General features: G+C 41.2%; 3 protein-coding genes across 4 annotated transcripts; 1 reads left to right on the top strand and 2 right to left on the bottom strand.

Moving 5' to 3' along the window:
* The first annotated feature begins 361 nt into the window (after positions 1–361).
* LOC103970124 (uncharacterized) lies at positions 362–1,263 on the top strand. Its single transcript, XM_009383780.3, has one exon. The coding sequence runs from the start codon at positions 380–382 to the stop codon at positions 815–817; it is 438 nt and encodes a 145-aa protein (XP_009382055.3). The 5' UTR covers positions 362–379; the 3' UTR covers positions 818–1,263.
* A 5,406-nt stretch (positions 1,264–6,669) lies between these two features.
* On the bottom strand, positions 6,670–9,021 carry LOC135626262 (pentatricopeptide repeat-containing protein At4g35130, chloroplastic-like). The gene has a single exon (XM_065131450.1). It carries the CDS (start codon positions 9,019–9,021, stop codon positions 6,670–6,672), a length of 2,352 nt encoding a protein of 783 aa, XP_064987522.1.
* A 267-nt stretch (positions 9,022–9,288) lies between these two features.
* LOC103970121 (aconitate hydratase, cytoplasmic-like) lies at positions 9,289–22,051 on the bottom strand. 2 transcript variants are annotated; one of them, XM_065133860.1, is made up of 23 exons: positions 21,597–22,051; positions 21,404–21,508; positions 21,153–21,313; positions 20,037–20,129; positions 19,146–19,331; positions 18,865–19,026; positions 18,135–18,279; positions 17,811–17,953; positions 17,668–17,724; positions 17,505–17,584; positions 17,318–17,393; positions 15,910–16,095; positions 14,886–14,953; positions 14,682–14,800; positions 14,478–14,599; positions 13,646–13,744; positions 13,087–13,566; positions 12,859–12,957; positions 12,527–12,769; positions 11,404–12,438; positions 10,068–10,746; positions 9,862–9,971; positions 9,289–9,633 (listed from the first exon to the last, which is right to left on the bottom strand). In XM_065133860.1, the coding sequence occupies exons 1-20, from the start codon at positions 21,856–21,858 to the stop codon at positions 12,364–12,366; spliced, it is 2,961 nt and encodes a 986-aa protein (XP_064989932.1). In that variant the 5' UTR covers positions 21,859–22,051; the 3' UTR covers positions 9,289–9,633; positions 9,862–9,971; positions 10,068–10,746; positions 11,404–12,363. The 2 variants fall into 2 exon arrangements, with proteins under 2 accessions (XP_064989932.1, XP_064989931.1); XM_065133859.1 differs by having other exon boundaries at positions 10,068–10,674.
* Between the last annotated feature and the right edge of the window lie 3,393 nt (positions 22,052–25,444).

Below are 25,444 nucleotides of genomic sequence, written 5' to 3'. Positions count from 1 at the left end.
ATTACTCTCGTCACCACTATTCTTACTGAGCATTAGATTCTTTCCAACCCCAACCTAAATTTTGTCTGTACCGCTGAAAATTCTCCGACTCGCAAGGCTCTTCCGCGTCCTCTTCCCGTTAGATCGGCTATCAAACCAGCCATGGCCAAGTGTCGGAGAAAGAACACGATTGGAACAGTCAACTCCGGTGCATGTGATGTAGGGTCTCCAACATGCTAAAAATCTGTATTCAAACAACCGAACTCCCACTTCTTTATTCGAGCTTCGATGCGTATGAAGAAAACCCTGAGCTTTGCTCGGGACATACGAGCAGACACCTGTGTTTGAGCTGGCTTCATCTTTATATAAGCGCAGAAGCCGCTGCGTCAAAGCCTACACGATGTGTTGCGTTGGTTGGCTTTTGAACGAGGAGGATATGGCTGAAACGAAGACGGAGAGGGAGGCCGAGTCGCACATGAAGAGCAGAGGCCTGTCGAGGTGCCCCAGGATTATGGTGGAGAAGAGCCTCAGGGCCGCGGAAGCCGTCGAGCAAGCTCGGGACGACGACAACGGAGTCGTCCGCGTCAAGATCGTCGTCACCAAGAGGCAGCTGAGGCAGATGGTGGCGTCGATGGGCCAAGGCCCGTGCAACGCCGCCGGTCCCCAGGCCGCAACGGCGGCGGTGGCGTCGGCGTCGAACCTGGAGCTGCTGCTGCACGTCCTCCGTCGACGGCATATGAAGCGAGCCGAGACGGGGAAGGGGAAGGGGAAGCGGCACGGCGGCGGGCGGTGGCGGCCGGCGCTCAAGAGCATTCCTGAGGACATCATTCAAGACTAATCGAAAGCCCTTCCTCGTCTTGTTCGTGAGCTTGATCTATACATGTATAGCTGTTTGATTTCTGCTGCTTTCTTTAGCTTTACGGACCAGCGGCGGCCATTCTGACCATTGCTGTTGCGCGTTTACTTCATGTAAAAGAATATTTTACTAATACATCATAAAGAAAGAAAGAAAGAAAGAAAGAAAGAAAGAAAGAACATAAAAAGGATCATTGGATCGGGAGGAACATAATGAGTGAGTACATAAGACACACAAGAAATATCGCGGATGGATGTCTGATAGAGTTGATCGTCGACAGGAAGGGGACAGCTTGCAGACGGAGGTGAGATGCGAGAGAGTGCCGAATGGGGGAGAAATTCTTGGGCGGATCCATCACATCGATTATCGGATCATTTCAATCAAAATATAGAAAGTCAACCATCTCTGATCTTTTCTTTTGAATTTTTCAAGGTTTTTGGACTTTATTAAATTCAGAGAAATTTGTTTATTATTATTTTTGATTACTACTAAACGTATTTTCTTGAATAATTTCTTCTGTAGGTAAACATGATCGAAATCATCATCATCATCATCATCAAGCAATGTTAGGGTCTTCCATCACGTCTCTTTTACAGATAATTATCCACACGTGAACCCTGTGATAGTTGCATGTTCCACTCTCAGTTATTTTCCTCTATTTTCCGTTCCGTTCTTAAAACGGAGGACAAAGTCTCCCACTTGGGAACAAGTTCATCAAGTGCGAATAAACCATTCCAAGTGCAAGCAAAAGGAAGGGAAAAATAATAATAATAATAAAAAGGGTCAAAAATAAAATAAAATAAATGGCACTTTGTATGAACCCAATAAGTAGTATAGTAGCAAGCAAACACGAGATAAAATGCAAATGAAAATACAAGACTCCTCCTGTCCCTCCCTGTCTACTACTAGTATGTGCAAATGGTGCAGACCACTAAAAGTATCACGAGGTAAAAAATAAAAAATGCAATAGGAAAAGATATGGAGTTTGCTATATGATCGATCGATCGATCCCTCGTGACCAACCTATGGGATATACGGAACACATCGAAGGCTCACGCCACAGAAAAAACTTCTTTTTGGTTGTAATTGCAGTCCCATAGATTCCCAATCTTCTGAGAATTTGATGGCTATGTATGCATGTATAATATTAACCTACACAATGTAAGGGGTGCAAGTTAGCTTGTTAGCAACTACCAATCATTATTAGCTCATGAATCATTGATGAAAGAGAAGAGCTTACAGTTGTTATGTTTTTCTGTAGTTTAAGCACTAGTGGAACACCGAATATAGATCTTTATGAAAGCCATACTTTGTTGAATCAAGAGACTCATATTGGTAAAGAAAATACATGTCATGAGCAGGAGAAAAAAAAATTGTGATATTATCTCTAATTTTCAATGACAATCCTGTGCATTGGATTCTCTCTTCCACCCTATTTTGGCAGAAAGGATAAGTAACATTCATATCCCTCACAACCCCAAGGTTGATACTTGGATCTGGTCTTTGATTCCTTTGGGTTTAACCACTGGAAGCAATGCGTACTGCTATTATATAACTGACCCCTATTCCACAGATGAGCCTTGGATGAGATGGAAGATTATTTGACATCTTAAGGTTACTCCCAAGATCAAAATATTCCTTTGAAAACTGTTGGAATAAACTCCCCATCCGATTCTATATAAATCTAACATCAACCACTGCCAATTGGACTCTTGCTCTGCCATCTGTTTGTTGTACCTCCTGTTCTGTCCTACTTAGTACCATCACTGCTTCCTTCTGGTTTCTTTGGATCAACTGGAATAATGTTAGGCACAACAACAATTCAACCAAGCTGTTCATCGTCTCATCAATCTTTCTTCAAGTCCTGAGGAAAGTGTGAGGGAGTTAAGTGATGTCCCTAATGATATCCAGGGAAGTTCCCTTAATTATTCAAGTTGATGGCTCCATTTGTTTCCCCTTTACTACCTACAGGCACTGGCTTCTTTGGATCAACCAGAACGATGCTAAACACGAGAACCATTCAATCAGGCCATCCATCCTCTCAACAAGAGGCTTTAATTGCTGCTAATGACTTGATCAATCTTTCTCCAAGTTGTGAGGGAGTCAAGTGATGTTCCTGATGTCCCTGATGACAGCTAGGTAAGTTCTGCATATATGCTTCAAGTTGATGGCTCATTTGTTTCCCCTTTCGCACCTGCAGGCACTGGTTTTCAACTTATAATGGCTGGTAACGAGTCACCTTGGATGGGGGGCAATTGCTGCAAGGCTTTGAGTTCACTAATGGTGGAAGCTTTGGCCCTGTTGGAAGCTCTAAAAGCAGTACAGTTTCTCCAGCTTCCTATTATTGAGATCAACACTGACTCTATGGAGGTTGTCAACATTACCAAGGGAATTAATCCTATTCCTTGGTCCCTGCGAAATTTGTTTCTGGCCTTTTTGCCCCTTTTTGACTCACTACATGTAGTTGGAATCAAGCACATCCCAGGTCGGGCAATTTTGTAAGCCACTACCAGGCAAATTTTAGTGGATCACAGATCTCTAGGTTTTTTATTTCTGCTGTGGATCCGTTGGCAGCACAGTTTGTTTAATAGGTTTAAAGCAATAGATCTTTTCTTTCTTTAAAAAAAAACATTTTTCTAAAGCAACACTTATTTTTTTAAATTGTAACAATGTTTCTTGTTATAGCTTTTTTTAATCATTTGATAAGTTTAGTATCTAAACTATACAATTCTCCGACACTTAGGTTTTCTATATTTTCAGCCTAAGATCGATAAAAATCACAGCTAAAAGTTTTATAAAACAACACTTGTTTCTGAAATCGGAACAACATTTCTTGCTTTTTTCAGTTTTTAACCACTTTGATATGTTCAGTTTCTAAATCTTTTTGAATCTTTATGGCCAAGAAACTCATTATAAAACCATTAAAACAGTAGAAACTATCAATATTGTAGCTTCAAAGTGATGAGGATAATAATGACGATAAGACTCGGGTGGCGTCAGTTGCCCCAGATGACGCCTCACGCCTTCGATTGACCTGTTTGCACTTGGTCAACGCGGACCGGAACGCTGACCAAGACACATTAACACCCTGCTCAGGCTCGATCCCTCACGCCACGTACTCGGCACACCTGAGTATACCGCTCGGTACACCTGGGTGTACCGCTCGATATACCGTACCGTACCGGTATCGAGCCCAGGTCGAAACATCGGTACGGTACGGTATTGCGAACCTTGCTACGATTTAGTAGAGATCACAGGTAAGTCTTCAGATGTCAACGACTTATAACTTACGATTTGACTAAGGAAAACAAAAAATGTACGAAAGCTTATAACTTTGTCAAAAGTATTTTGAATGTTATTAGAGGCCTGTTGTTTCAAGTTGATCAACATTTCTCATCTTCCTCTTTCTCCCTTTTGCTTTATACCTCTTCCTTCACTATTTCTCCAATCAAGACAAGGGAAGAAAAACAAGTGGAAGGAGAAAATCCAACCTCCTGAATTCCAGGAGGATTACCTAATCACATGTGAAATTGGCCTCAGAGTAGAGCTCAAGATGACCCGGTTATGTACCTAGATAGGAACTGGCTGCATCTTATTTCGAGTGCAATTCCAGAGGAAAACGTTCTAAATGATAAGATCACATCGATACATAAGCATTAATCAATGATCATAAACTGGGAAGAAAATAAACAAAACAAAGAAATTTCTTACACTCTTGAAGAAGTACTTATCATGTGAAGTCTTGTCATCCCAGACCAGCACACACACACGGACGCCCTCCTCTGACTTGTACTTCAGCAGCTCTCCTAAAGTACGTTTCCCAGCTTCCGGTAATAGCCTGGTCGGCTCCCTTACCAACTTAACCTTGTCATAGAGCGACCATCCAACAACATAAATCAAATGATGAGCCTCCAAGATCGCATGGCATATGTCTTCCCAGCACTTGCCCTGCTGAAACACCTTCCCACCCTCCAATTCGATCCCAGGAAGCTCTTCTGCCCTCACATGTGCATCCTGGTAGAGGGTTACCTTCCCCCCCCCCCTTCCTCAGATGGAAATGAGTGTCGCTCACCCCCAAGTGTTTGCGATCGCCAGCAATCCCACGCCGGTACAGCGGATTCGCTTCCACGGGGGTGAATGACAAGGACACCAGGAGAGCGGAGTCAGGCTTTGGCGGCCGCCCGGTAGGTGCGATGATCGGGAGCCATTCCTGGGACAGACCGACCGAGGCGACGAGGGCAGCAGGGATGGTGGCGGTCCCGATGAGCTGAGAGCCGAACAAGTCATTGTCCTTGACCTGGAATTCGATCTTGGCAGCGCGATGCGCGAGCGGAATCCTGAAGCGCTGGCGCCAGACGGGGTCCTCAGTGTTGGGGATGACGTGGGTGCGAGCGACAGTGGCGCCAGCGACGACGACTTTGGTGTAGGGATCACTGGTAATGATCTTAGGACGGGCACGGCCGGCGCTGGCGGAGGATGGGAGATTGCGGCCGTCGGCGGGGCGGGGGAAAGGGAGGCCACATAAACCGAAGCAGCGACGGAAGCGCTCGGCGCAGAGATCCATGTTGAGGAGGTCGCGAGCGGCGATGATCTCTAGGTCGAGGTCTCCGTGGAGGAGGATGGCCTGGTCGGAGGTCGAACCCATCGCAGTCGAGTTGTGGGTAACTTGGAAGATCAAGAAGAGGCGGAGGAAGAGCCATCGGAAGCGAGGGGGAGTATAACAGAGAGAGAGAGAGAGAGAGAGAGAGAGAGAGAAGGATTAGGTTCTTTTCTTGAAGCAAGAGGTTCTTGAAGAAGGTCGGGGACCGGAAAGAAGTGGTTGCCGAGCAAAGAGAAAGGGCGGGCTCGATAGTTTTTGAACGTGAAATAGGAAAGGTTGCATCAAGAAGGTCGACGTGGCTTCCATCAGAACGGTATTCCTCTTCTCGCTTTGAAGGAAAAAACACAAAAAGCCATGAGACACCCGTCAAAGTTGAAACTCGAATGACCGTTGAAAGTTTTCAGGGATTTCACGTCGGGCTGGGATCCTCTACCGTTCAATACATGGATCATCTCTCCAATGAACGGTACAGATCTAATCCCGATCCGACCGTTACTTTCTAAAATAGGCATCGACTTCCTCATGATCTTACCGAAATCAGACGGTTCCGATGGAACAGACGACCCGAATGACATCGTTCAATATTCCGACCGCTTCGTCCTCGGCGCTTCCCTCGCCCGCGCCGCCGACACCTTGCCCTCGACTGCGCTGTCCCTCCACACCGATGCCCTCTGACACGGCCTCGTCTGCGACCTCCACGTTGCCACTTCTCTGCTCTACGCTTACGCCGCCTCCGTCCGGCTGTGGGACGCTTCCACGAAACCACTCGACGAAATGCCCCACAGATTCACCGTCACAATACAACAACGCCCTCCCACGGCCTCCACCGGTACGCCGAGATGACACCACACGTAAAGAACTCACCTCCGCCTCACTCATGGAAGCATATATGATTACATACAACCTCTATAGCCTGTCAAAGACAACACTAACAATGAACATCTTTGAGAAGAATGGCAATGGTGGTGATTCATCATCGGAGGTTAGATGCAAATTTTGTATTGAAAACTGACAAAAGCGGCACTTCGAATGTCTCCCTCACTGTGTATAAACAACTGCAGGCGGCTGCAAATACAAGTTATTATCACAGCTTCTGTCTGAGACAAGTTTTCGGTTCCTTTAAATAGCATGTCACCTCCATCTTTCGTTATTTACATACATGCTAACTTGTACTGTATACATCATGACTTAGTGCACTCGATTTATCTTTACTATATATATGTCGTGATTGAGGTCACCAATAATCACCACAACTACATGTGCCATTGGAGAAGTGATGATAGATCTTTGTGTCACCAACAATAATTTCTCGTCCACTAAAACCAGATATCAGCTTGACTGCATGGTGGCAATGATTACATATTCGGACATTCTTCTTCACTAAGACGGGGCTTCCAACTGTTGACGATATCAATCTAAATATAACTGCTAGCCTTAAGCTGTGCCTGTTCGGCGAATTTGCTTTCTTCATTACTGCATCAATTGGGTCAAATATGGCACCAGGATCACAAGCAGCTTCTTCAATCTTTCTTGAAAGAACACTCGACACTTGATGAATCTTATTGCTTTGATCATGCGATCTGTCTCCATTAACAAAACTGCACGTTTTTCCATCAAACTCGACCAGGCTTCTTGCTACTGTCCTGTTGAGCCCCTTCTGCGTCATAAGAGACATCACCCTGTCCACATCTTCCCGTTTCCCGGCATCAGCATACATGCTCGAGAGTAGGACATAACAACCAGTGTTGTCATGTTCCAATCGTAAGATTTGTTCTGCTGCAAACTCTGCTACTTCGATGTTCCTGTTGTTCCTACCTGCGGTTAAAAGTGATCCCCATATTCTTGCAGTAGGAACTAATGGCATTTTGTTTATGAAGTCTATTGCTGCTCTCAGATCTCCTATCCGTCCAAGGAGATCGACCATGCATCCATAATGCTCAATCTCAGGAGACATGCCATATTCTTGTTGCATAGAATCAAAGTGCAGCCAACCTTCGTCGGATAAGCCAGTTATGCTGCAAGCAGTTAACACCGATGTAAATGTACTCTGGTTAGGCTTCAATCCGGTGTCCTTCATAGCAGAGAACAGTTCTAATGCAGCTTTCCCGTGTCCATGAATAGCATAACCCATGATGAGTATATTCCATGAGACCAGGTCCCTGCACCTCATTCTATCAAACACTTGCCTTGAGATGTTCAGATCACCACATCTTGCATACATGTTTACGATGGAATTCAGCACCACAGAGTCACTTCCATACCCAGCCCTCAAGACATAGCTGTGAATTTGCTTTCCTTGCTGTAGTGATGCTAGCTCGGCACAGGCAGGGATGATGCTTGAAATGGTGAAGACATCTGGTCCGAGAGGCCCTTCCTGAAGGTGGAGAAAGAGCTGCAGTGCTTCTAAGTTCCTCCCATTTTGTACGTAGGCCGCGATCATGGCGTTCCATGATACCAAGCTCTTCTCAGTCATCTTTTCGAATAACAATTCTGAGGGCTTCAGATCTCCGCATTTCGCATACATATCCATCAAGGCGGTCTCAAGGATCAGATGAGGAAGGAACCCTTTTCTAATTGCTAATGCATGAATCGCCTTTCCATGATCCATGCTTCTCAGTTCTGCACACGCAGGTAGGAGATTCACCAGTGTGATTGTATCTGGAATCATGTAATTCTCTTGCATTTTGATGGCGCTAGCAAATGCCTGCAGTGGTTCATCATTCAGCACATACCCGCCAATCAAGGCGTTCCAAGTTACGACGTTTCTCCGAGACATTGAGCTGAATAGTCTTTCGGCATAGACCATGTCTCCATTTTTGCAGTACATGTCTAGAAGAGCAGTCTGGAGCTTGATATCAGGCTCTGGCCCATTCCTTATGACATGGCAATGGATCTCCTTCCCTTGCTCCAAACACAGCTCCAGAGAACAGGCTGCCAGAGCACTCGTGATAGCGAACCAATCAAGCTTCATGCCAAAAGCCTCTTGCATCTGTTTGATGCACACCAAAGACCTCCAGCCTTCTCCATTCGAAACATAACCATCGACCAGCGAATTCCATGACACGTCATCCCTTTCAGGCATTTCGTAGAACACCCTCTCGGCAGCGCTGAGGAGCCCAAACTTGGAATACATCGTTACGAGCGAATTGCAGATGAAAAGATCTGAATCCAACCCAACCTTGATGATCTTGGCATGGACCCTCCGCCCGTCATCGTACGATGACGAGTTGGCAAAGGATTTGATCACGAAGGGGAAGGTGAAATGATCCGCCCAGACGCCCGCGTCCTGCATTCGGCGGTAAACATGGACGGCTTCTTCGTAGAGCTCGGCGTTGGCGTACCCCCTGATCATGAGGTTCCACAGGAACGTGTCGGGCTTCTCGGTGCTCTCGAACAAAGACGCAGCTTCTCGGACTCGTCCGGCGTTTATGAGGGAGAAGAGCGTGCGCGCGACGGAGGCTAGGTTGACTCTGGACCGGCGCCTGGTGGTCGAGGTGGAGGCGGCGGGGGATTCTCTGAGGAGGCGACGCTGTGGATTGCTGCCGGAGACGGTGTTGCAGGAGCTGTGAACGAATGCCGTGGCCATAATAGCAACACCCAACGGCAGGAGAAACGAGAGCGGATCAACTTGCGAGTGAGGTATCGCTCGTGTTTTTGTTTTCTGTTCTTTGGCTTGCACGAGCTATCCAAAGATGAATACGACAGGTCTTGGTCGAGGCTGCTGCAAAGTCGCTTGAAATTTGGAAGTGTTTTCTGGCAATGAATAGTTTACAAAAGTATTTTTTACTTTTAACGTCTCTTCCACCATATGTCAGTAACGTAATGATGAAACCATCCACCGACACGTCAGTAATGAAATGTGATCAAACCACACAAAAGAAAAGACTTATTAAAGCATTATAGACACACAATTAGCAAACTGAATCTTCTGTGCAAAGCATACACCATCACATGAGCAATTGTTTGATGTCCCAAATGCATATTTATATGCGTTTGTTAGAGAGGAGGATTAACGCCGGGCGTGTCGGTCTCGGCCGCCATCATCTGAGCTCGCGCGTCTAGTGAACTCCGAATGATGTGGCACAGCAGTGCTCCATGGCCGGGGAGAGGTACAAAAGCAGGTCGCTTTGGTGCCGCGGTCTCCCCCGTGGATACGATCGTCGGCTGGTTCAGATACGCATACTTGCTTCTGGTCCACCTGCAGTCGAGTGGTGATCTAAGAATTAGTAGAGTCAGAAACCAGATGATGATATGTATCTTTCGATCGTCTCTTCACTTTTTTGGCTTGGTGGAGTAAAGGGAGTCTCAAGAAAAAGGATGGAATCATGTTCACTGTTCATGCAGCCACAAAGTCAACATCCTAAATGCTTTGCTTGATTGTCTTTAGAAAAGAAGACAAAGCGGAGGTGAGTGGTTTCAAGCCCACCAGTCCTTGATTCCTATCGGTAGCTCCTTGTTTCCGCCGCCGCCCGTCTGTTCCTCCTCTTCATCCATCATCTTCTGCAGCAGCTCCTCGAATCGTCGATGGTCTTCCTCCTGCACAGCACAATTTCATCATGGCGGCGGCAAGGTCCAACGAAAACAGCTTTTGGTGCCATAAATCAACCCAATCAAGAAGCGGGAAGGCCTCGCCTTGAGAGCCTTGGCCCTGATCCTGGCCGCCGCCTTCTGCGCGAAGAGGAGGTGGTCCTCCTCGATCATTCTTCTCATCCGCCAGTACCGGTCGATCTCGTCCCTCGTGGAACTCCTCACCTTGATCGGTCTTCTAGCCGCCGACGGCGCCCACAGCGGCGGCGGAGGCGGTGGTGGAGCTGATGCCTTCTTTCGGAAGATGGCAGGCTTCTTCTGTGCACCGGTCTTTGCCGTCTCCATGCCGCTTCTTTTCCTTGGCCCTGCTGCGGTTCTCTCTTTACCGTAACATGTATGTAGACAAATACTATATTGAAGAATCTCGGAAACTGGTGTTGCAATCTACCGATCTGAAGTGGAGTTGTGATCCTTCCTCTACATGCCTTGTGCGCTTCTACTTCCTTTCAGCTTTATAAGCCTTGGCTTCATCTTCTCCATCTCACGTCGTTTTCTTCCTGCTGAACAAAGTTGGAGTGTCATCAAAGGGGCCCACCAAATGACGTCTCCACTGGTCTGCCATTGTATCTGGTCCAAACCGGCTGCGGAATCTCTCCATTTCAACCCAGTGCTCCACCCACTATGGAGCAATCTTCTTGATGAAATTTATTGGCTACAGTGTCAATTACAGAGGGATCAAGAGAGATGAAATCTGATTACTGTAGCCGATCGGTTGCTTGTAAAACTGTGAAAACTTGGAATAAAGAGAGAGAATGAATGAATGAATGCTGTAATTTCATCGTAACGTCGCTTTAAATATAAGGAGACAATGAAATTGACAACGGTGGTTGGATATGCCACCAAACGAAGGAGATAAAGAGTGAGTGGGGTCATCCAAAATCATTTTTTGTATGCATCGGGCTTTCCCGCACTGTTATTATAGTGCCTCAGTTAGGTAGCAACATAAATTGGAGAGGAAATATGATGGTCGCATTTATCTGATAGTGAAGCACAGAAGTATCCACGATAAGAGTTATGTTGGGATGCTGACACAAGCTGTTTCCATCGTATGTCAGCTTTTCTTGTAGTACAGTTGTAGGGAATTGAATACTTTGTAAATTAGATGACTGGAAGGAATTCAAACCTAAACAATCTGATCATTAAGGTAGCAGTTGTTGGTAATTACACCTTATTTGCTTCATTCATGTAGCTTATCTCAAGCAGTTCTTCGATATGGTTTAGCAGCATCTAAACCATATCGAAATCATTCACAAAACAAGAATTATCTTTAATCTAAACACTTGAAATCAACGACGCCTCTGTTATATATGTATGTCAGCAGCAATTTGAATGTGGTCGATGTTAATCTATACAAATGAATAATCCCTGCATAAGCGTTTACCTTGGAAGTGGAAGTGGGTAGCAGCGACTGGTTTCTTCGACTTCCTTGCCTGGAAGTCGGCAAGCTCCTCCGGCAGCCGGCTGCTACGTCCTATGCTTGGCCTGCTTGACGGAATGCATTATATATCGGTCGTCCGCCGACCGCTCTCACTTGGCATCAATAGCGGAATCACGGATGACTCGTCAAAGGCACAGAGAGCAGCCTCGTCCATGAGGAAGTCAAAAAGTTATCGTCCTCCGACGCCGATGCACCACGGTTGCTGGCCATCGATTGGAAATCGTCGAGGGCAGCCGCATGTTGAGTGAAGAACATCTGACGGACGCGTTAACGAGGCCACCACGCGCAGTAAGACCGGAGAGCAGAGGACGAAGCAGAATGGAGAGAGAGAGAGAGAGAGATAGAGAGGATCAGATGGTAGCCATCGAGCGAGAGGGGTAGTTACAAGGTTGCGTGTCGAATACCAATTAAAGAAAACTAATCAAACTGAACACCGTCTTGTCTTTATCGCATCATTTGTTACCGTCGGATTCACATGGACGGTTTGATCAGCTGGTGGTAACCACAAAGAAAAGGATGGTGAAAATTATGATGCATATTAAAAACAACCAGCAGTCCTTTAACCTTAAAAAGTTGAGAGCCACACATATGGATCAAGACGACTTGACGGAAAGTAATGGCTCAACATAGCAACTTGATTTGATCAGTCCAGCAAATAAATTTCCTATCATCATCGACGAGCCATCATCATGTGCTGAAGCACTTAATGTGATAAAAATCTCTTGAGGGTTATCAGGTGGTGGTGCCCTTTTTATTTCTTGGGCCGGTTTGATGGAAAAAACCCAAGACCGATTTCACAATGCCTGTGCCCAAACGCACACAATGAAATATTTTAAACCCGATAAATAAAAATGAAAAGACGATGTTATACAGGAACGGCTCCTTGTCGATCCGTGCTCAAAATTAATTATTGGCTTTGATCAAGCTCCTAATGACGTATGGCAGAATTCCACCGTGGTTGTAGTATGCTAGCTCCACCTGCACCAACAGGAAGCATATCAATAACTACAATTTACAACATAAAAAAGCATAAGATTAAAAGAACCAATGGAACTTATATTTGTACCTCAGTGTCAAAGCGAACCGTGCATGTGAATGACTTGCCAGTATCTGTCGTCACTGTGACATCCTGTCCGGGTTTGATATCACTCACATTGCTTGGTAGGTGGATGGTGTAACGTTCATGACCTGTCAAGCCGAGGGTCTCTGCGTCTTCCCCAGGCTTGAAACACAAGGGGATAATTCCCATGCCGACAAGGTTGCTACGGTGAATTCTCTCAAAGCTTTTCGCTATCACTGCTTTGACACCCTGCAATCATGACAGTGTTCCAGGAAATATTAATATCATGGGGAAAATATTACCAGATGATACTAATAACTAAGACCTAGAGAAGTAACCTGTAGCATCGGGCCCTTTGCGGCCCAGTCACGAGAACTTCCACTTCCATATTCTTCACCTGCCAATACGATAGTATCATGCCCCTCGCTTTTGTATCTCTGCAAACAAAGTGAAAAATATTAGTTAAGTGAAACATACTCTACTTGATTTTGACAAGAACAAGTCTATGTAGTGCAGCTCCTACATGAAGTAGTACACAAGCTATGAGCGGTTCTGAAGTAACTAACCGTGGCAGCGTCAAATGCAGAAAGTTTCTCGCCAGAGGGAACGTGAATGGTTTTGGGACCAACTTCTCCTTTCAAGAACTTGTTAACGAGGCGAATGTTTGCAAATGTTCCCCTTGCCATAACCTCATCATTTCCTCGGCGACTCCCGTATGAGTTGAAGTCTTTCGGAGAAACACCACGCTCCATCAAGTACTTGGCAGCTGGACTGTCCTTGTGAATGCTTCCGGCAGGTGAAATGTGATCTGTTGTGATACTGTCACCGAAGTTCAGCAAGCAATAAGCATCTTTCACAGGATGTGGACCGGGGGGTGACATCGTCATGTCCTTGAAATAAGGAGGTTCATGAATGTATGTTGATGTAGGATCCCATGTGTAGAGAGTACTAGATGGCACTGACAGCTGGTTCCACATGGGATTCCCTTTGGTTATTGCCTTGTATGTTTCCTTAAACATGTCTGGAAGCACACTAGATTGTACAACCTAGAGAAACAAAGAAAACAAGTTTGAACCAGGCCTTCTAATAATAATAAAAATAGGGAACACACAAGGAATATCTCACATCTGCTATCTCTTCATTCAAGGGCCAAATATCCTTGAAGTAAACCTTCTTTCCATCCTTCGAGGTCCCTATAGGTTCTTTTTCAAAGTCAATGTCAACCTGAAAGATGATTCTTGTTAAACGGTTAAATCCATATTTGATTTGGTCTTCATGAAATTTAGCATGTCTTTGCTGATGTTGTATACATTCTAAATATAATAACTAACAAGTACGGATCAACTGTGTCATAAGACTAGAGGTTCCTCTAAAAGACAGGTTGAAAGGACCACATATTAATTATTCGGCATCTTAACAAATAATTTTCCTTTCAAGAGGAACACATATTTAGATTTTTTTTTCAATTTGGTGCTAAAAGTTGGTTGGAAGTTTATGATCTGAATTAATTTCTGTCTTTAGTAAGAACTCAGAGTTTTCCAGAGTGGTCAACATAAGAATGTAACATGAAAAGATGACATAAATGCTAGACAGTTAGGCAAGTTAAGTACATCGTAAAAGTGAACTAGCTGACAGATAACTGCAAACTATGCCCAGACCATCAAGGAAAATTATATCCTCGTACTTCTCAAGCTTTCTATTAAACATAATACCTCAAGGCCATCACCTTTTCATGACTTATAATAATGACCAGGTTCTTCCATCAATTTCAGATTTAGAAGTAACAGTATGCTGTCTTGGAACTATTAATTTCCATCATTAAACATTACTTTTCATTAGTAAGTTCTTTTCCAAGTAATATTAACGTGAAATAACAGAAAATATGACAGAATTTCGACTACTGCTTTTACAGAAAATACAGATAAGAAAGTGGCAGATCAAGACCATTGATGCATACCGTGCCAGCAAGAGCATAAGCTACCACAAGGGGAGGTGATGCAAGATAATTTGCTCTGGTCAAAGGATGTACACGCCCCTCAAAGTTCCTATTCCCAGACAACACAGCAGCAGCAACTATGTCTGGAAGTACAACACCAACTTCAAACTTCATTTTTTAAGAGAACAAAAGAATGTACTAACCTGAAGAAATTAAAAACATTACCATTCTCAGATATGGCAGCTGATACTGCTTCATCCAGCTCACCAGAATTTCCAATGCAGGTAGTGCACCCATATCCAACTATATTGAAACCCAGCTGGTCCAAGTACTTCTGCAGACCACTGAAATAAACATTCCAGGTTTAAGTTTTGAAATAACAGAGAAGCTTAAAATTATAAGTACTGCTGCTACAATCTTTAAAGCTACCTCTTCTCCAGGTATTTAGTCACAACTCCAGAACCTGGAGCAAGACTAGTCTTAATCCATGGTTTCACCTGATTTGAATGAGAAGAATATTAGACAAAGGGAATCAAGTATTGGCATGTGGGTATCTGAACTGTATCAACTACAGATTAAACATGTTGAAGCTGTTGATTGAATTACTTTCTAATATACATAACCTACTTCAAATTTTAATTGCAATTTACTCGACTAAGCAGCTGCCATACAACGTGTCATTTTGATGGGCATAAGTATTGATTATTGAATATTAATCTTAAGGACATAGATGCTTCACTAGTTGTACAAATGCGGGTAAAAATACGCACAAGACATCAACTCTGCTAGAAATTAGACTTGGTACAGTCAAATCCAATTCAGTTGAATCAGATATATAGCATTTATGGCCGTATGGTATATCATGGGCATGCTGCAGTATTCAATAAACAGTGGAGATACATTTAATTATAACAATAAAAGTAAATACTACCTACATTCCTGCATCAGAAAAGAAAAAAAAGAGAAAAGTATGTTATCAGGCATATTAACTTTCTAAGATACTGGTCAAGGCGAAGAAGAAATCCTTCACCAATTGCAGCCACAGACAAATTGCATTATGTAATATCAGCACTGGGTTCGATACAAATACATAGCTTTTTGTTCATCATGAAAGAGAAGTATGCCTGATATGCTTAAACAGAAGAGAACAGTATGTACTTTAAGAAAGTCATTAGTAAAATGTACCCTCTTTGTCAACAAATATCAGATAGTGATATCAAAGAATTGAAAGGTGATTACTAGTGATATTAGCATATTATAGTTATCTTTTCCTTGCAGCTAATGACTTCATTCATAGAAGGTAATTGTTTATGATATTATGACACAGTTGCTCGTGACAGTCCTGAACACAATAGGATGACAAAATTGAATTTTTTGTCTAATAACTGAAATGTTAGAAAAGGAGAAATAAAAGAGGTATGCATTATGCAAATGCTAAAGCATCATAGTTAACCTCAAGACCCAGCTCACAAGCCTTCTTTGCAACCAAAGCAGCTCCAAGCATTACACTAGGATTTGATGTGTTCGTGCAACTGGTAATTGCAGCAATCACAACATCACCATGCTTAATCTGGGCAGGTGTACCACGGAAAGAAAATTCTGCAATTTTGTTCTGTGATTCTTTTGGCACAGCAAAACCCTACAAAAAAACATATGGATTGTTGGAACAACTATAAAGCAAATCTTATTGTAAAACATGCAAGATGCAGTTAACCTGCAATATCATTTTACATGTATTCTTGCTTTTATATACAAAGCACAATTGCCAAAGGGAATATTTTGCAATATCTGATAATTTAAATTGATATGTACAAATGAGATTAGTGACATATGGGAAACTGCCAGACAGATGCCCAGGTACAGGCAAAACTAGTTTTCATGAGAGACATTTTCTAACAAAAAAATTATTTTTGTTATGTGCCTCATTTTTATAGTGAACAAAATTTTGATTTTTCATATCTGTGTTGCCAAAGAAAGGATTCCCCACCGAATGGTATGGCCAGAACAACATGGCCAGGTACTTAGGTTATGCTTATATAGCACCCTTTTCTTTGTTGTTCTTATTCAGCTAGTAAACATAAGCCTAGCAGTAACTTTTTTTTTTCAAAATATCAAAACTATATTACTAGATCAATCTGATATGGCCAATGCCGTTACAATCAGAGGTAGTCAAAACAAGGGTAGGGCCCAGATAGCCCTCCAAAAATGATCAGCCCTATTGGTCCTAGCAAAGTCGCTAGCCAATTAGCGATGCCTAACAGTAACATAAATGATTATAGAGATGTCTCATTTACTGATGTGCAGAAGTTAGCAGAAGTTAGATATGTGCATGACAATTAACACATGGGAACAATCCCATTTTACTGAGAAAAGCTAATTACCTAGAACAGAAAGAAATTAATATTTAGAAGAACTGGAAGCATTAGCTTATTGTGGGACTCTTGCAAATTCTCCCTTTCCTCATCATTAGTTCCTTTTTTGACAATCAGAGAGTTCCAAATTCCTACTCATAATAGAAAGGGTTTAGCTGAATGTGTGCATATATTAATGGTGAAATATTAATGAAAACACAAGAAAATGAAGCCAAAAAAGTTGATGGTGAAACATCTATTGAGAACTTAGGAAATGCTACTGGAAACACAAGGAAATAAACAATTTTAGGTACTAGGAAATAGAAGACTGGAAGCACTGGTGATAACTAAAGGTGCATAGGTGAAAATTGGAAGCACTGAAGACAACAAAAATGAATAAGCTATTTATTTGGTAGTTCCTTTTTCAGCATGACAATATTCATTAACATCTGAACTAATTTTACACTGCATCACTGAAAAATGCACGATAAAGGACACTACACTGAGTACCTTGAAGCCAACTTTGTTGTCCAAACAAGTCTGCCAATCTGATTTCATTCCCTTCAAAGGGACTCGATCATGAGGCCTGCATATTAGATTATTTCAGAAGCTAAAGCACAGGATATGAATGTATTCAGCCAGCACTTCAAAATTGCAAGCTAGTCAAAGGCTTCAATTTGTGTCCAAGGTTACTTACCTTTTAGGTCCTGATATGCATGGTTCTACATCTTCCAGATTCAACTCCAAATAAGATGAGTATACTCTTTCAGTTTGTGGCTGTTAGGAATTATCAACCAGATAACTAACATCAAAATAAGCAACATTTTCATGTAGTCATCATTTGGTCAAGAGCAGGTTACCTGACTGTAGTCAACAAACATTTTATTGGCTCGTAAGTATGTTTCTATCATGGCCACCTAACAGTTGAGTAGGGAATTACCCAGTTAGAGTGCATTTATAAAATTTCTCATAACAACAATTATATATAATAACGGAAAATTACAGTCTCATCACTTCTTCCAGTCAGTTTCAAATACTGGAGTGTGACATGGTCAACTGGGAAGAAACCCATAGTTGCTCCATACTCAGGGGACATATTTGCAATAGTGGCACGATCTGCTAAAGAAAGTTCACTCATGCCTTCTCCTGTATAAAGATATTATAACACAATTTAACAAGGACAATGTAGGATATACATGTATATATGTGTGTGCATATAGAGAGAGAAAGAGAGAGTGATAATTACACCCTTGAAATGTTGAAGAAAAAAATTGAAAATCAATAACCCCAAAAAGGTAAAACTTTTGAGGCACGTTAAATCATATACCATAAAACTCAACAAACTTCCCAACGACTCCATGCTTCCGAAGCATCTGGGTCACAGTCAGAACCAAGTCTGTAGCGGTCACACCATTCCTCAATTTTCCACCTAGTTTGAAACCAACAACTCCAGGCAGTACCATGCTCATCGGCTGCAGTAGGAGAAAGGACAAGAATAAATTAACAAACTTTGTAGAGTTAATGATTCTTGTATAATGCACACCTGTAAATAAATCATAGTTGCAACTTATAAGCATGTAGATTTCAGTCAGAGAAATAGGAATCAATAATGCCAATACACACAGTCGCAAATTAACTTATTACACCCGTCAAATTTATCAAGGCCTACAGATGTTATTTATGTTCGATATTGTAAGTAGAATTATCTCACCTGGTGCCACATAAAGTCGTTGACAATGATCTCTCTCCCTCAAGTAGTGAAATAGCTTAAGTGTTAAACATAAGATGTTTCTAACTGATCATTGATCTCAGGCAGTCCATCAAGTAGTGAAATTAAGAAAGTCACATTGTGGAACATTTTAGCAAATTCAGTAGCTACAGATAGACACATCAGATCACTATGTATCCAAAGGAACCAAAGCATTATATTGTAAAATTAGAACAAACAAGGAGTGAAGCAAAGGAATTGTGCTCCATGACATGTTCCAGGCAAGTGGAACAAAAATGCAAGCAGATGAAGATCTCAAAATTTGACACTGCCAATAAAATAGACTTACCTGGCCAAGCATTGCGGCTTCTGCCTCAATTCCACCAACACCCCAGCCAGCAACACCTAACCCATCTATCATGGTTGTATGAGAATCAGTCCCAACCACACTATCAGGGTAAAGCAGTCCCCCGTTGTTGAAAACAACACGACCAAGATATTCTAAATTCACCTACAAAAGGCACCTTAGAACTCAAAACAAATATGAGTGAAAAAATCAAGATATTTATAGGGAAATAATGTAAAACTACTGAGCCAGCATCATCATTTTTTCATAATCAAGAAGATTACCTGATGGACAATGCCAGATCCTGGTGGAACCACAAGCATGTTACTGAAAGCATTCGAACCCCACTTGAGAAAACCAAATCTTTCCTTGTTACGATGAAATTCAAGTTCCATATTTGCCTGCACTGCATTTTGTGATCTTGCCACATCAACCTGCACCGAGTGATCAATAACAAGGTCCACAGGTACCTGCATGATAAATTTGAAGTCTAATGATTTATTCAAAATAAGAAACACTAATGGATGTGAAAAAATATCGACATTCAAGAGTTCTGACATTCAAAATGGATCGTTTTCCCTTTTTCTTATTTCATATTGTCTTATAAAACAAGTGGAACAATAGTCAAAATCCAAAAGTTTAACCAATGTAAATTTTGAACATGCTTTCACAAGGTTTTTAGCCTAGCAATTACATTGACAGAATGACAGAGTAAAAAATTAAAGATCAAATGTATCAAATACATAAGGGTGCCTAGAGAGTTGCAGCAAATGATCACAAAATCATTTGTATGGAAGCTCCATAACCAAAAGATTACCAGCTCCTTCAATCCCTTCAATTACAATTGATCAAGAAAATGTTAGGTACTCCACTAATCCACTAAATTACAATGTTTGCTTGATTTTTTAATCATAAACTAAAATATATCATGTCAAAAGAGCACCATATATCATATCCTTTACTTAATTATTTGGCTACATATATAAGTTTAGTCAATCAATAAAAGAAAAAAACTCAGTGGTACGAAATTGGATGTATAAGTTCTAAAGGAATTTTGGCTATAAAGACAAGAAAAACTGATGAAGATTTACCTCCAAAAAGATATATACAAGTATAGTTGAAGACAAATTTAAATAACAGAAAGAATGATATAACTACAATTTTAAAGCTCTTACCAAGGGGTTGATTTTATTTGGATCACTCCCAAGATTCTTCATAGCATCTCGCATGCATGCAAGATCAACAACAGCTGGAACACCAGTGAAATCCTAACAAACATTCAAAAGCCAAAGAAATTTTCACTATTAGTAGCACAAAAAAGAATATTTAACAGCTTAGTTAACTTTCATGGATGTCGCATTATGTTGAACAAAGGTTTGCAATGAAAAGGAGAAGTTTATGATAAATTTTCTAAATTTTACTTCCAATCAAAGCTATATATAGTTCTAAGACGACATGGGAGAAGACAAAATAATGTTCGCCTTTTCTAGAATAAAGAGAAAAGTATAATCTGAAAGGCATTGGACACAAACAAAGAATATTACCTGCTATCTAGCACCCTGTCTCTATCACAATGCATTGCCATTTAATCAGAGAGTTATTCCCGATGTCATCTATAGTTTACAATTGAAATTTTCTTAAATTGTATATGGATTTATTATATTATTGAGAAACCTAAATGATCATCCATATATTCAATAAATTAGAGATGCCTAAATAAAGAAAAGAGAAATATTATAACTTCCAAATCAAGTAGCCACATGCTACAAGTGCTCTTGATTTAGATATTTAGGATGATTACCAAGTGCATTTTTACGTGTAAATATCAAAAACCTCTAATAATAAACTATTTCTCCAGTTACACATGCGAGACAGATCACCTAAACAAATGTAAAACAATAAAATATTTGTTTTTTCCTAAATAAGCTCTATATTTGTATTTAAAAGGTCCTATCGGTTAGTCCACTATGATCAGTCGTCTCAGGACATATTGTGTCAATAGAGAATCAGAAAGCTAAATGGTGCAGGCCATCGACAAGCATATTAAATTGTTTTTTCTTATTTGTTCGATTACCACTCTCCATACAAATAAAAAATAAAATATATTGGAAACTTTGACTTCTTTCATTAGAAGAAAACACCCTCCCCCATAGTCACAAATAAAAATTGACATAATAGGTTGAACAAAAAACAACAAGTTACTTTACAAATCATTACCAAGATTAGGCGCAACTTCAAATTTAAGAAAAATTTTCCAAAATCAAAATGGAAATCACGGGGAGAAGAATTACCTGAAGGAGAACACGAGCAGGCTTGAAGGGAATCTCAACTTGCTTAGGCGAGGTGTTCGCCCAGTCCAAGATCTTTTCCACGTCCTTCCCAGTCACCTGGAACTCATCACAGTTCCGAATTGCCGACTCCAAAAGAATCCTTATCGAGTACGGCAGCCGATCTAAACAACCACGACGACCACAATGATCATCATCATTTCAGTAACACTAGAAAACATCGAAAACCCACTGCGAGCAACCGAAGTCCTTACCGATCCTGGGGTCAGTTAGCGCCGGCAAGCAGTAGTACTTCCCAAATTCCCCACCTCCCGGCTTCGAAAGCGTCGTCAAGATGCTCTCGTACGAGTTCTTCGAGGCTACACAATTCCGAAAAAACCAAGAAGATCAGATCGGATCCGGATCAAGACCGGTGTGGAAAGGAAAACCCCGGAGGGAGAAGGATACCCATGGTGGCGAACCGGCGTTCAAATCGGTCGGCGACGGCGGCGGAGGAGCGGACGAGGGCGCGGTGGCTGATCGGAGACCGTAAATCGGCAAGATGGCGAGCTGGCGGCGGAAAGGTGGTAGCAGAACGGGGGCTAGGGTTCGAGGGCGGCGGAGCGGGAGAGGAAGAGGAGAGCGAGGGGAGGAGGCAAGCGGACCGGGAGAGCGCGGAGGAGGAGGAGGAGAGGCGAGAGGCGGAGCGTGCGAGGAAAACCCCCGCCATTGCCAGATATTTGTGTAAAGATGCGGTTAATGCCGAGGAATTGGGAGCACAGGAGACGGCGAGGGCGAGGGTATATATAAAGTGGAGGAGGAGGAGCGATAAAACTCAACGACGGGAGATCGAGCGAGAGAGATGCGTGGAGAAGACGCGTGGGTAGTGCTCGCCTCGCGTAGGTCAAATTCCCGGCCGCCAAGCCCGAGGGTTCTGGGGAGTCGTGAGGGGGCGTTATTCTCGGGCTCCTGCGGGACCCGCTCGGTTTCGCCACCCACTGAGCACGGTGAGAAAACGGGTGCAACTCGGTGTCTCCCTCATGTGAAATCTGTGGCGGGGCCCAAGTCACGATGCTGTTCGCTGTTTGCAAGCTCGCGGTTGATCGAATCAGTGGGTCCCCCTTCCGGTAGAACGGCAGTCGAAAGAGGCAATTACGCTTACGTTTGCTCCTCTTCTTCTTCTTCTTCTTCTTCTTACGGCCCCCGCTGCTTGCGCCAACACAGGAAACTGCTTTTAATATATTTGCGTATGTAAACCCTCTCAAGTCGATCATTTCAATATTCTAATAAATATTAACATATTATCATCATCATGAGTACGAGACATTAATATGACGTGTTGCTTCGCTAATCGTAACTCCCAACAGTCGATATCTGTTGTGAGATCGGACTTAGCTTTGTTCCACGGACCACAAGCAATTCCCGGTCGTGAGTCGTCTCGTGTTGTTAAGAGTCAAATCTCTCGATGCCCTTTTTCCTGGAAATTTCCAAGCGGAGAATGAAGGTTCTTCTTCTCCGATACAAAACTTGTCGCGAGCCTTAGAAAACATGACCATCATGTTTGTTTCGGCCATCCACAGACCCTGAAACTATCTTCAGGAAGCAAGGACAGTGTTTGACCAGTTTCAGATTCCTCTCAAATCGAAAGAAATGTATGGATTCAAGAATTCTCATTAATGTAATATCCACTAAAATTGGAGGGATATGCATACATATACATTAAAATTTGGAAGGGCAATTATACCTTATTAAAAACATGAAAGGATCGAAACGTAAAAGTACATTTTATAATCATTGGGGATCAGTTATAATTATATATGTGTGTGTATATATAATGTTGGATTAGGTGATCATGGTGGCTTGTTGTCATTTAATATAATAATATATATACATGGATGCATTAAAAGTCCAACCCAGAAAGGAATGGAGGAGCTTCTCACAGCACAAAAGAACGAGTCTCTCATCCTCATACTTCATATGCCATCTGTGTTTTGGTTGATGTTGGGCAAAGCCCAAGTGATTTAATACTCCATGCATAATCCAAAATATAGAAGAAGCAGAAGCCAAACGTTGTTTGGATTTGTTTTGTTTTTGTTTTTGTTTTTTTTTGTGAGAAAACACATATTAGATCACATCATGATGCAGACGGATAAGATGACTCGCTGACTCCCCAATTCTATACGTATGTTTTACATCCAAAATATGAAAGAGGCAGAAGCCAAACATTTTTATTTGGATTTTTTTTTTTTTTTGGTTGAGAAAACAGATATTAGATTACCTCATGAAACGTTTAAACGGGTTGCCAGGAGATGTATTGTCTCTGCAAAAGAAAACTTTGGAATGTTGTTGTGGTTGGGAAGAGTATGTATCAATTGTTTTGAATCACTTTTTATTATGAGATAATCCCTCTCTTATCGTGATCTTGCAACAATAGTGTTATTTATCAATAATGACGAATTTTAGCTCCTGCAAGAACACATCGAGGACGGCCGGCTTTACTACACGTTCATTACGTGGTGGAATTCGAGTCTTAACGCTGGCCAAGTTCTACTCAATTAAGTAAAATAATTTTATTCTCTTGAAATCATATCATTTCATAGTTTTGATTTTAGTAATTTTATATATTTTTAATTTTTTTTATTTTTATTGTATAAGCATAAAAAATTATGATTATACTATTATTAGACAAAAAATTTTAATATCAAATTAAATAACGATTGATTAAATTTACACTTACTTTTTTAATGTCATTCAGAAAACCTTTATTTGATCTACAAATACATCGTCGAGAAAGTCTTTATCTTATCTATAAGTGCATCGGATACGAAAGCTAAAAGATGTTGATCTACAAGAAGAACTAATATGGATTAAAAAGAAATGAAAGAAGATTTATAATCTACTAATAATATCACGTATCCTCGTTGAGTCCTTATTGTTAGTCATAAGTACTATACAAGTCATTCACATGAGTGATGACATATGTGATATGTTTCACGATCTTTTTGCTTATTATTATTATTGATATATTTCACTTTATGTTGTTTATTGCATATGATGTCATTGGATCTATGTAATAGAAATTGGATCATGATAAAATCATGATAATAAAATAAATTCGCCTATAAACACAAATCATAAATATTCCTAGTCATAGGTTACTCGAGAAAAATATCGAGATAGCTAGATAAACTGGTGTACTATATATTCATCCACATGATGAAGATAACTAGTCTCATAGTCATTGTACAATCTTTCTCTCCATGCACACCATAAGGTTGTACCATGATCAAGAAGAGGCTAGCCTTTTTTGTTATCCACATACTCTAAACTAGGGTTGTCGGCTAAGGAGGAGAGGAGAGGGAGGATAATAGGAAGGGTGGCTAAGAGGAGACTAACATATGCCACCTTTTGACCCCTCTTATTTATAGAGGTTTTGACACTTAAACCTAATAGATCTTGTCCTATTGGGTACTAGACCTCTCTCTAATTACCCAAGCCTCTTAGATTAATAGATCTATATTCAATAATCTCTATTTAATCTCATTGGGTCTTACCCAAAAGATCTAATAATCCAAGGGCTTACTAGATATCCAATATTATTTGTAAGTAAAGCTTACCTCCACTAATTATTTATGTTATTTTTATGAATTATTTCCTTTGATATTTTTAAATTTTATGTTATTTGTATATATTATTTTACTAATTACAATTAGATATATCCTCTCAAATATAAATATAAAATTTCTTAAATTTTTACTTATTTTAGAAAGATTGTAAAAAACTTCTTTTAGTCCACCATTAAATCAATCTATTCTTATAAAGGATGTAAATATCAAGTCTTAACAACTTACCTCTCAATCAATAATATATAACACCTTAAGTCACCACCATACACACTCTAGCTTGTTGGTTCCATAAAAAAAAAAAAAAAAAAAACTTACACCTAGTTAAAACTAGCATCACCCTCTTTCACCAAGCCTATATGCCATTTTAGTTTTTGATCAACACCCATTCAAATGACTATCTATCTCATCAATTATATACCCACCTTAAACCTATAACTTTAGTTATAATTTAAATAATTATTTTAGAAGCCTCACAAGCTTCATAAATTAAAAATATTTGATTATTTATGATATCCCTAGCTTCAACCATATACATGATACAAGTTAGAACTAAAATTTAAACCGTATATTTTCATTAGATACTCTCTTGAACATAATTTTTTTCGATGTTTTGATCCTTTAACTCACAAGATATGTGTCACACCATGTTATATTTGTTAAATCTAATTTTTTCCTTCCGAGATGAGAGCC

This window comes from Musa acuminata, chromosome BXJ2-11 (genome assembly GCF_036884655.1).
Source record: "Musa acuminata AAA Group cultivar baxijiao chromosome BXJ2-11, Cavendish_Baxijiao_AAA, whole genome shotgun sequence".
In the NCBI taxonomy this organism is placed as follows: domain Eukaryota; kingdom Viridiplantae; phylum Streptophyta; class Magnoliopsida; order Zingiberales; family Musaceae; genus Musa; species Musa acuminata.
Note: the sequence above shows the minus strand (reverse complement) of the source record. Positions and strands in the feature narration are given on the sequence as shown.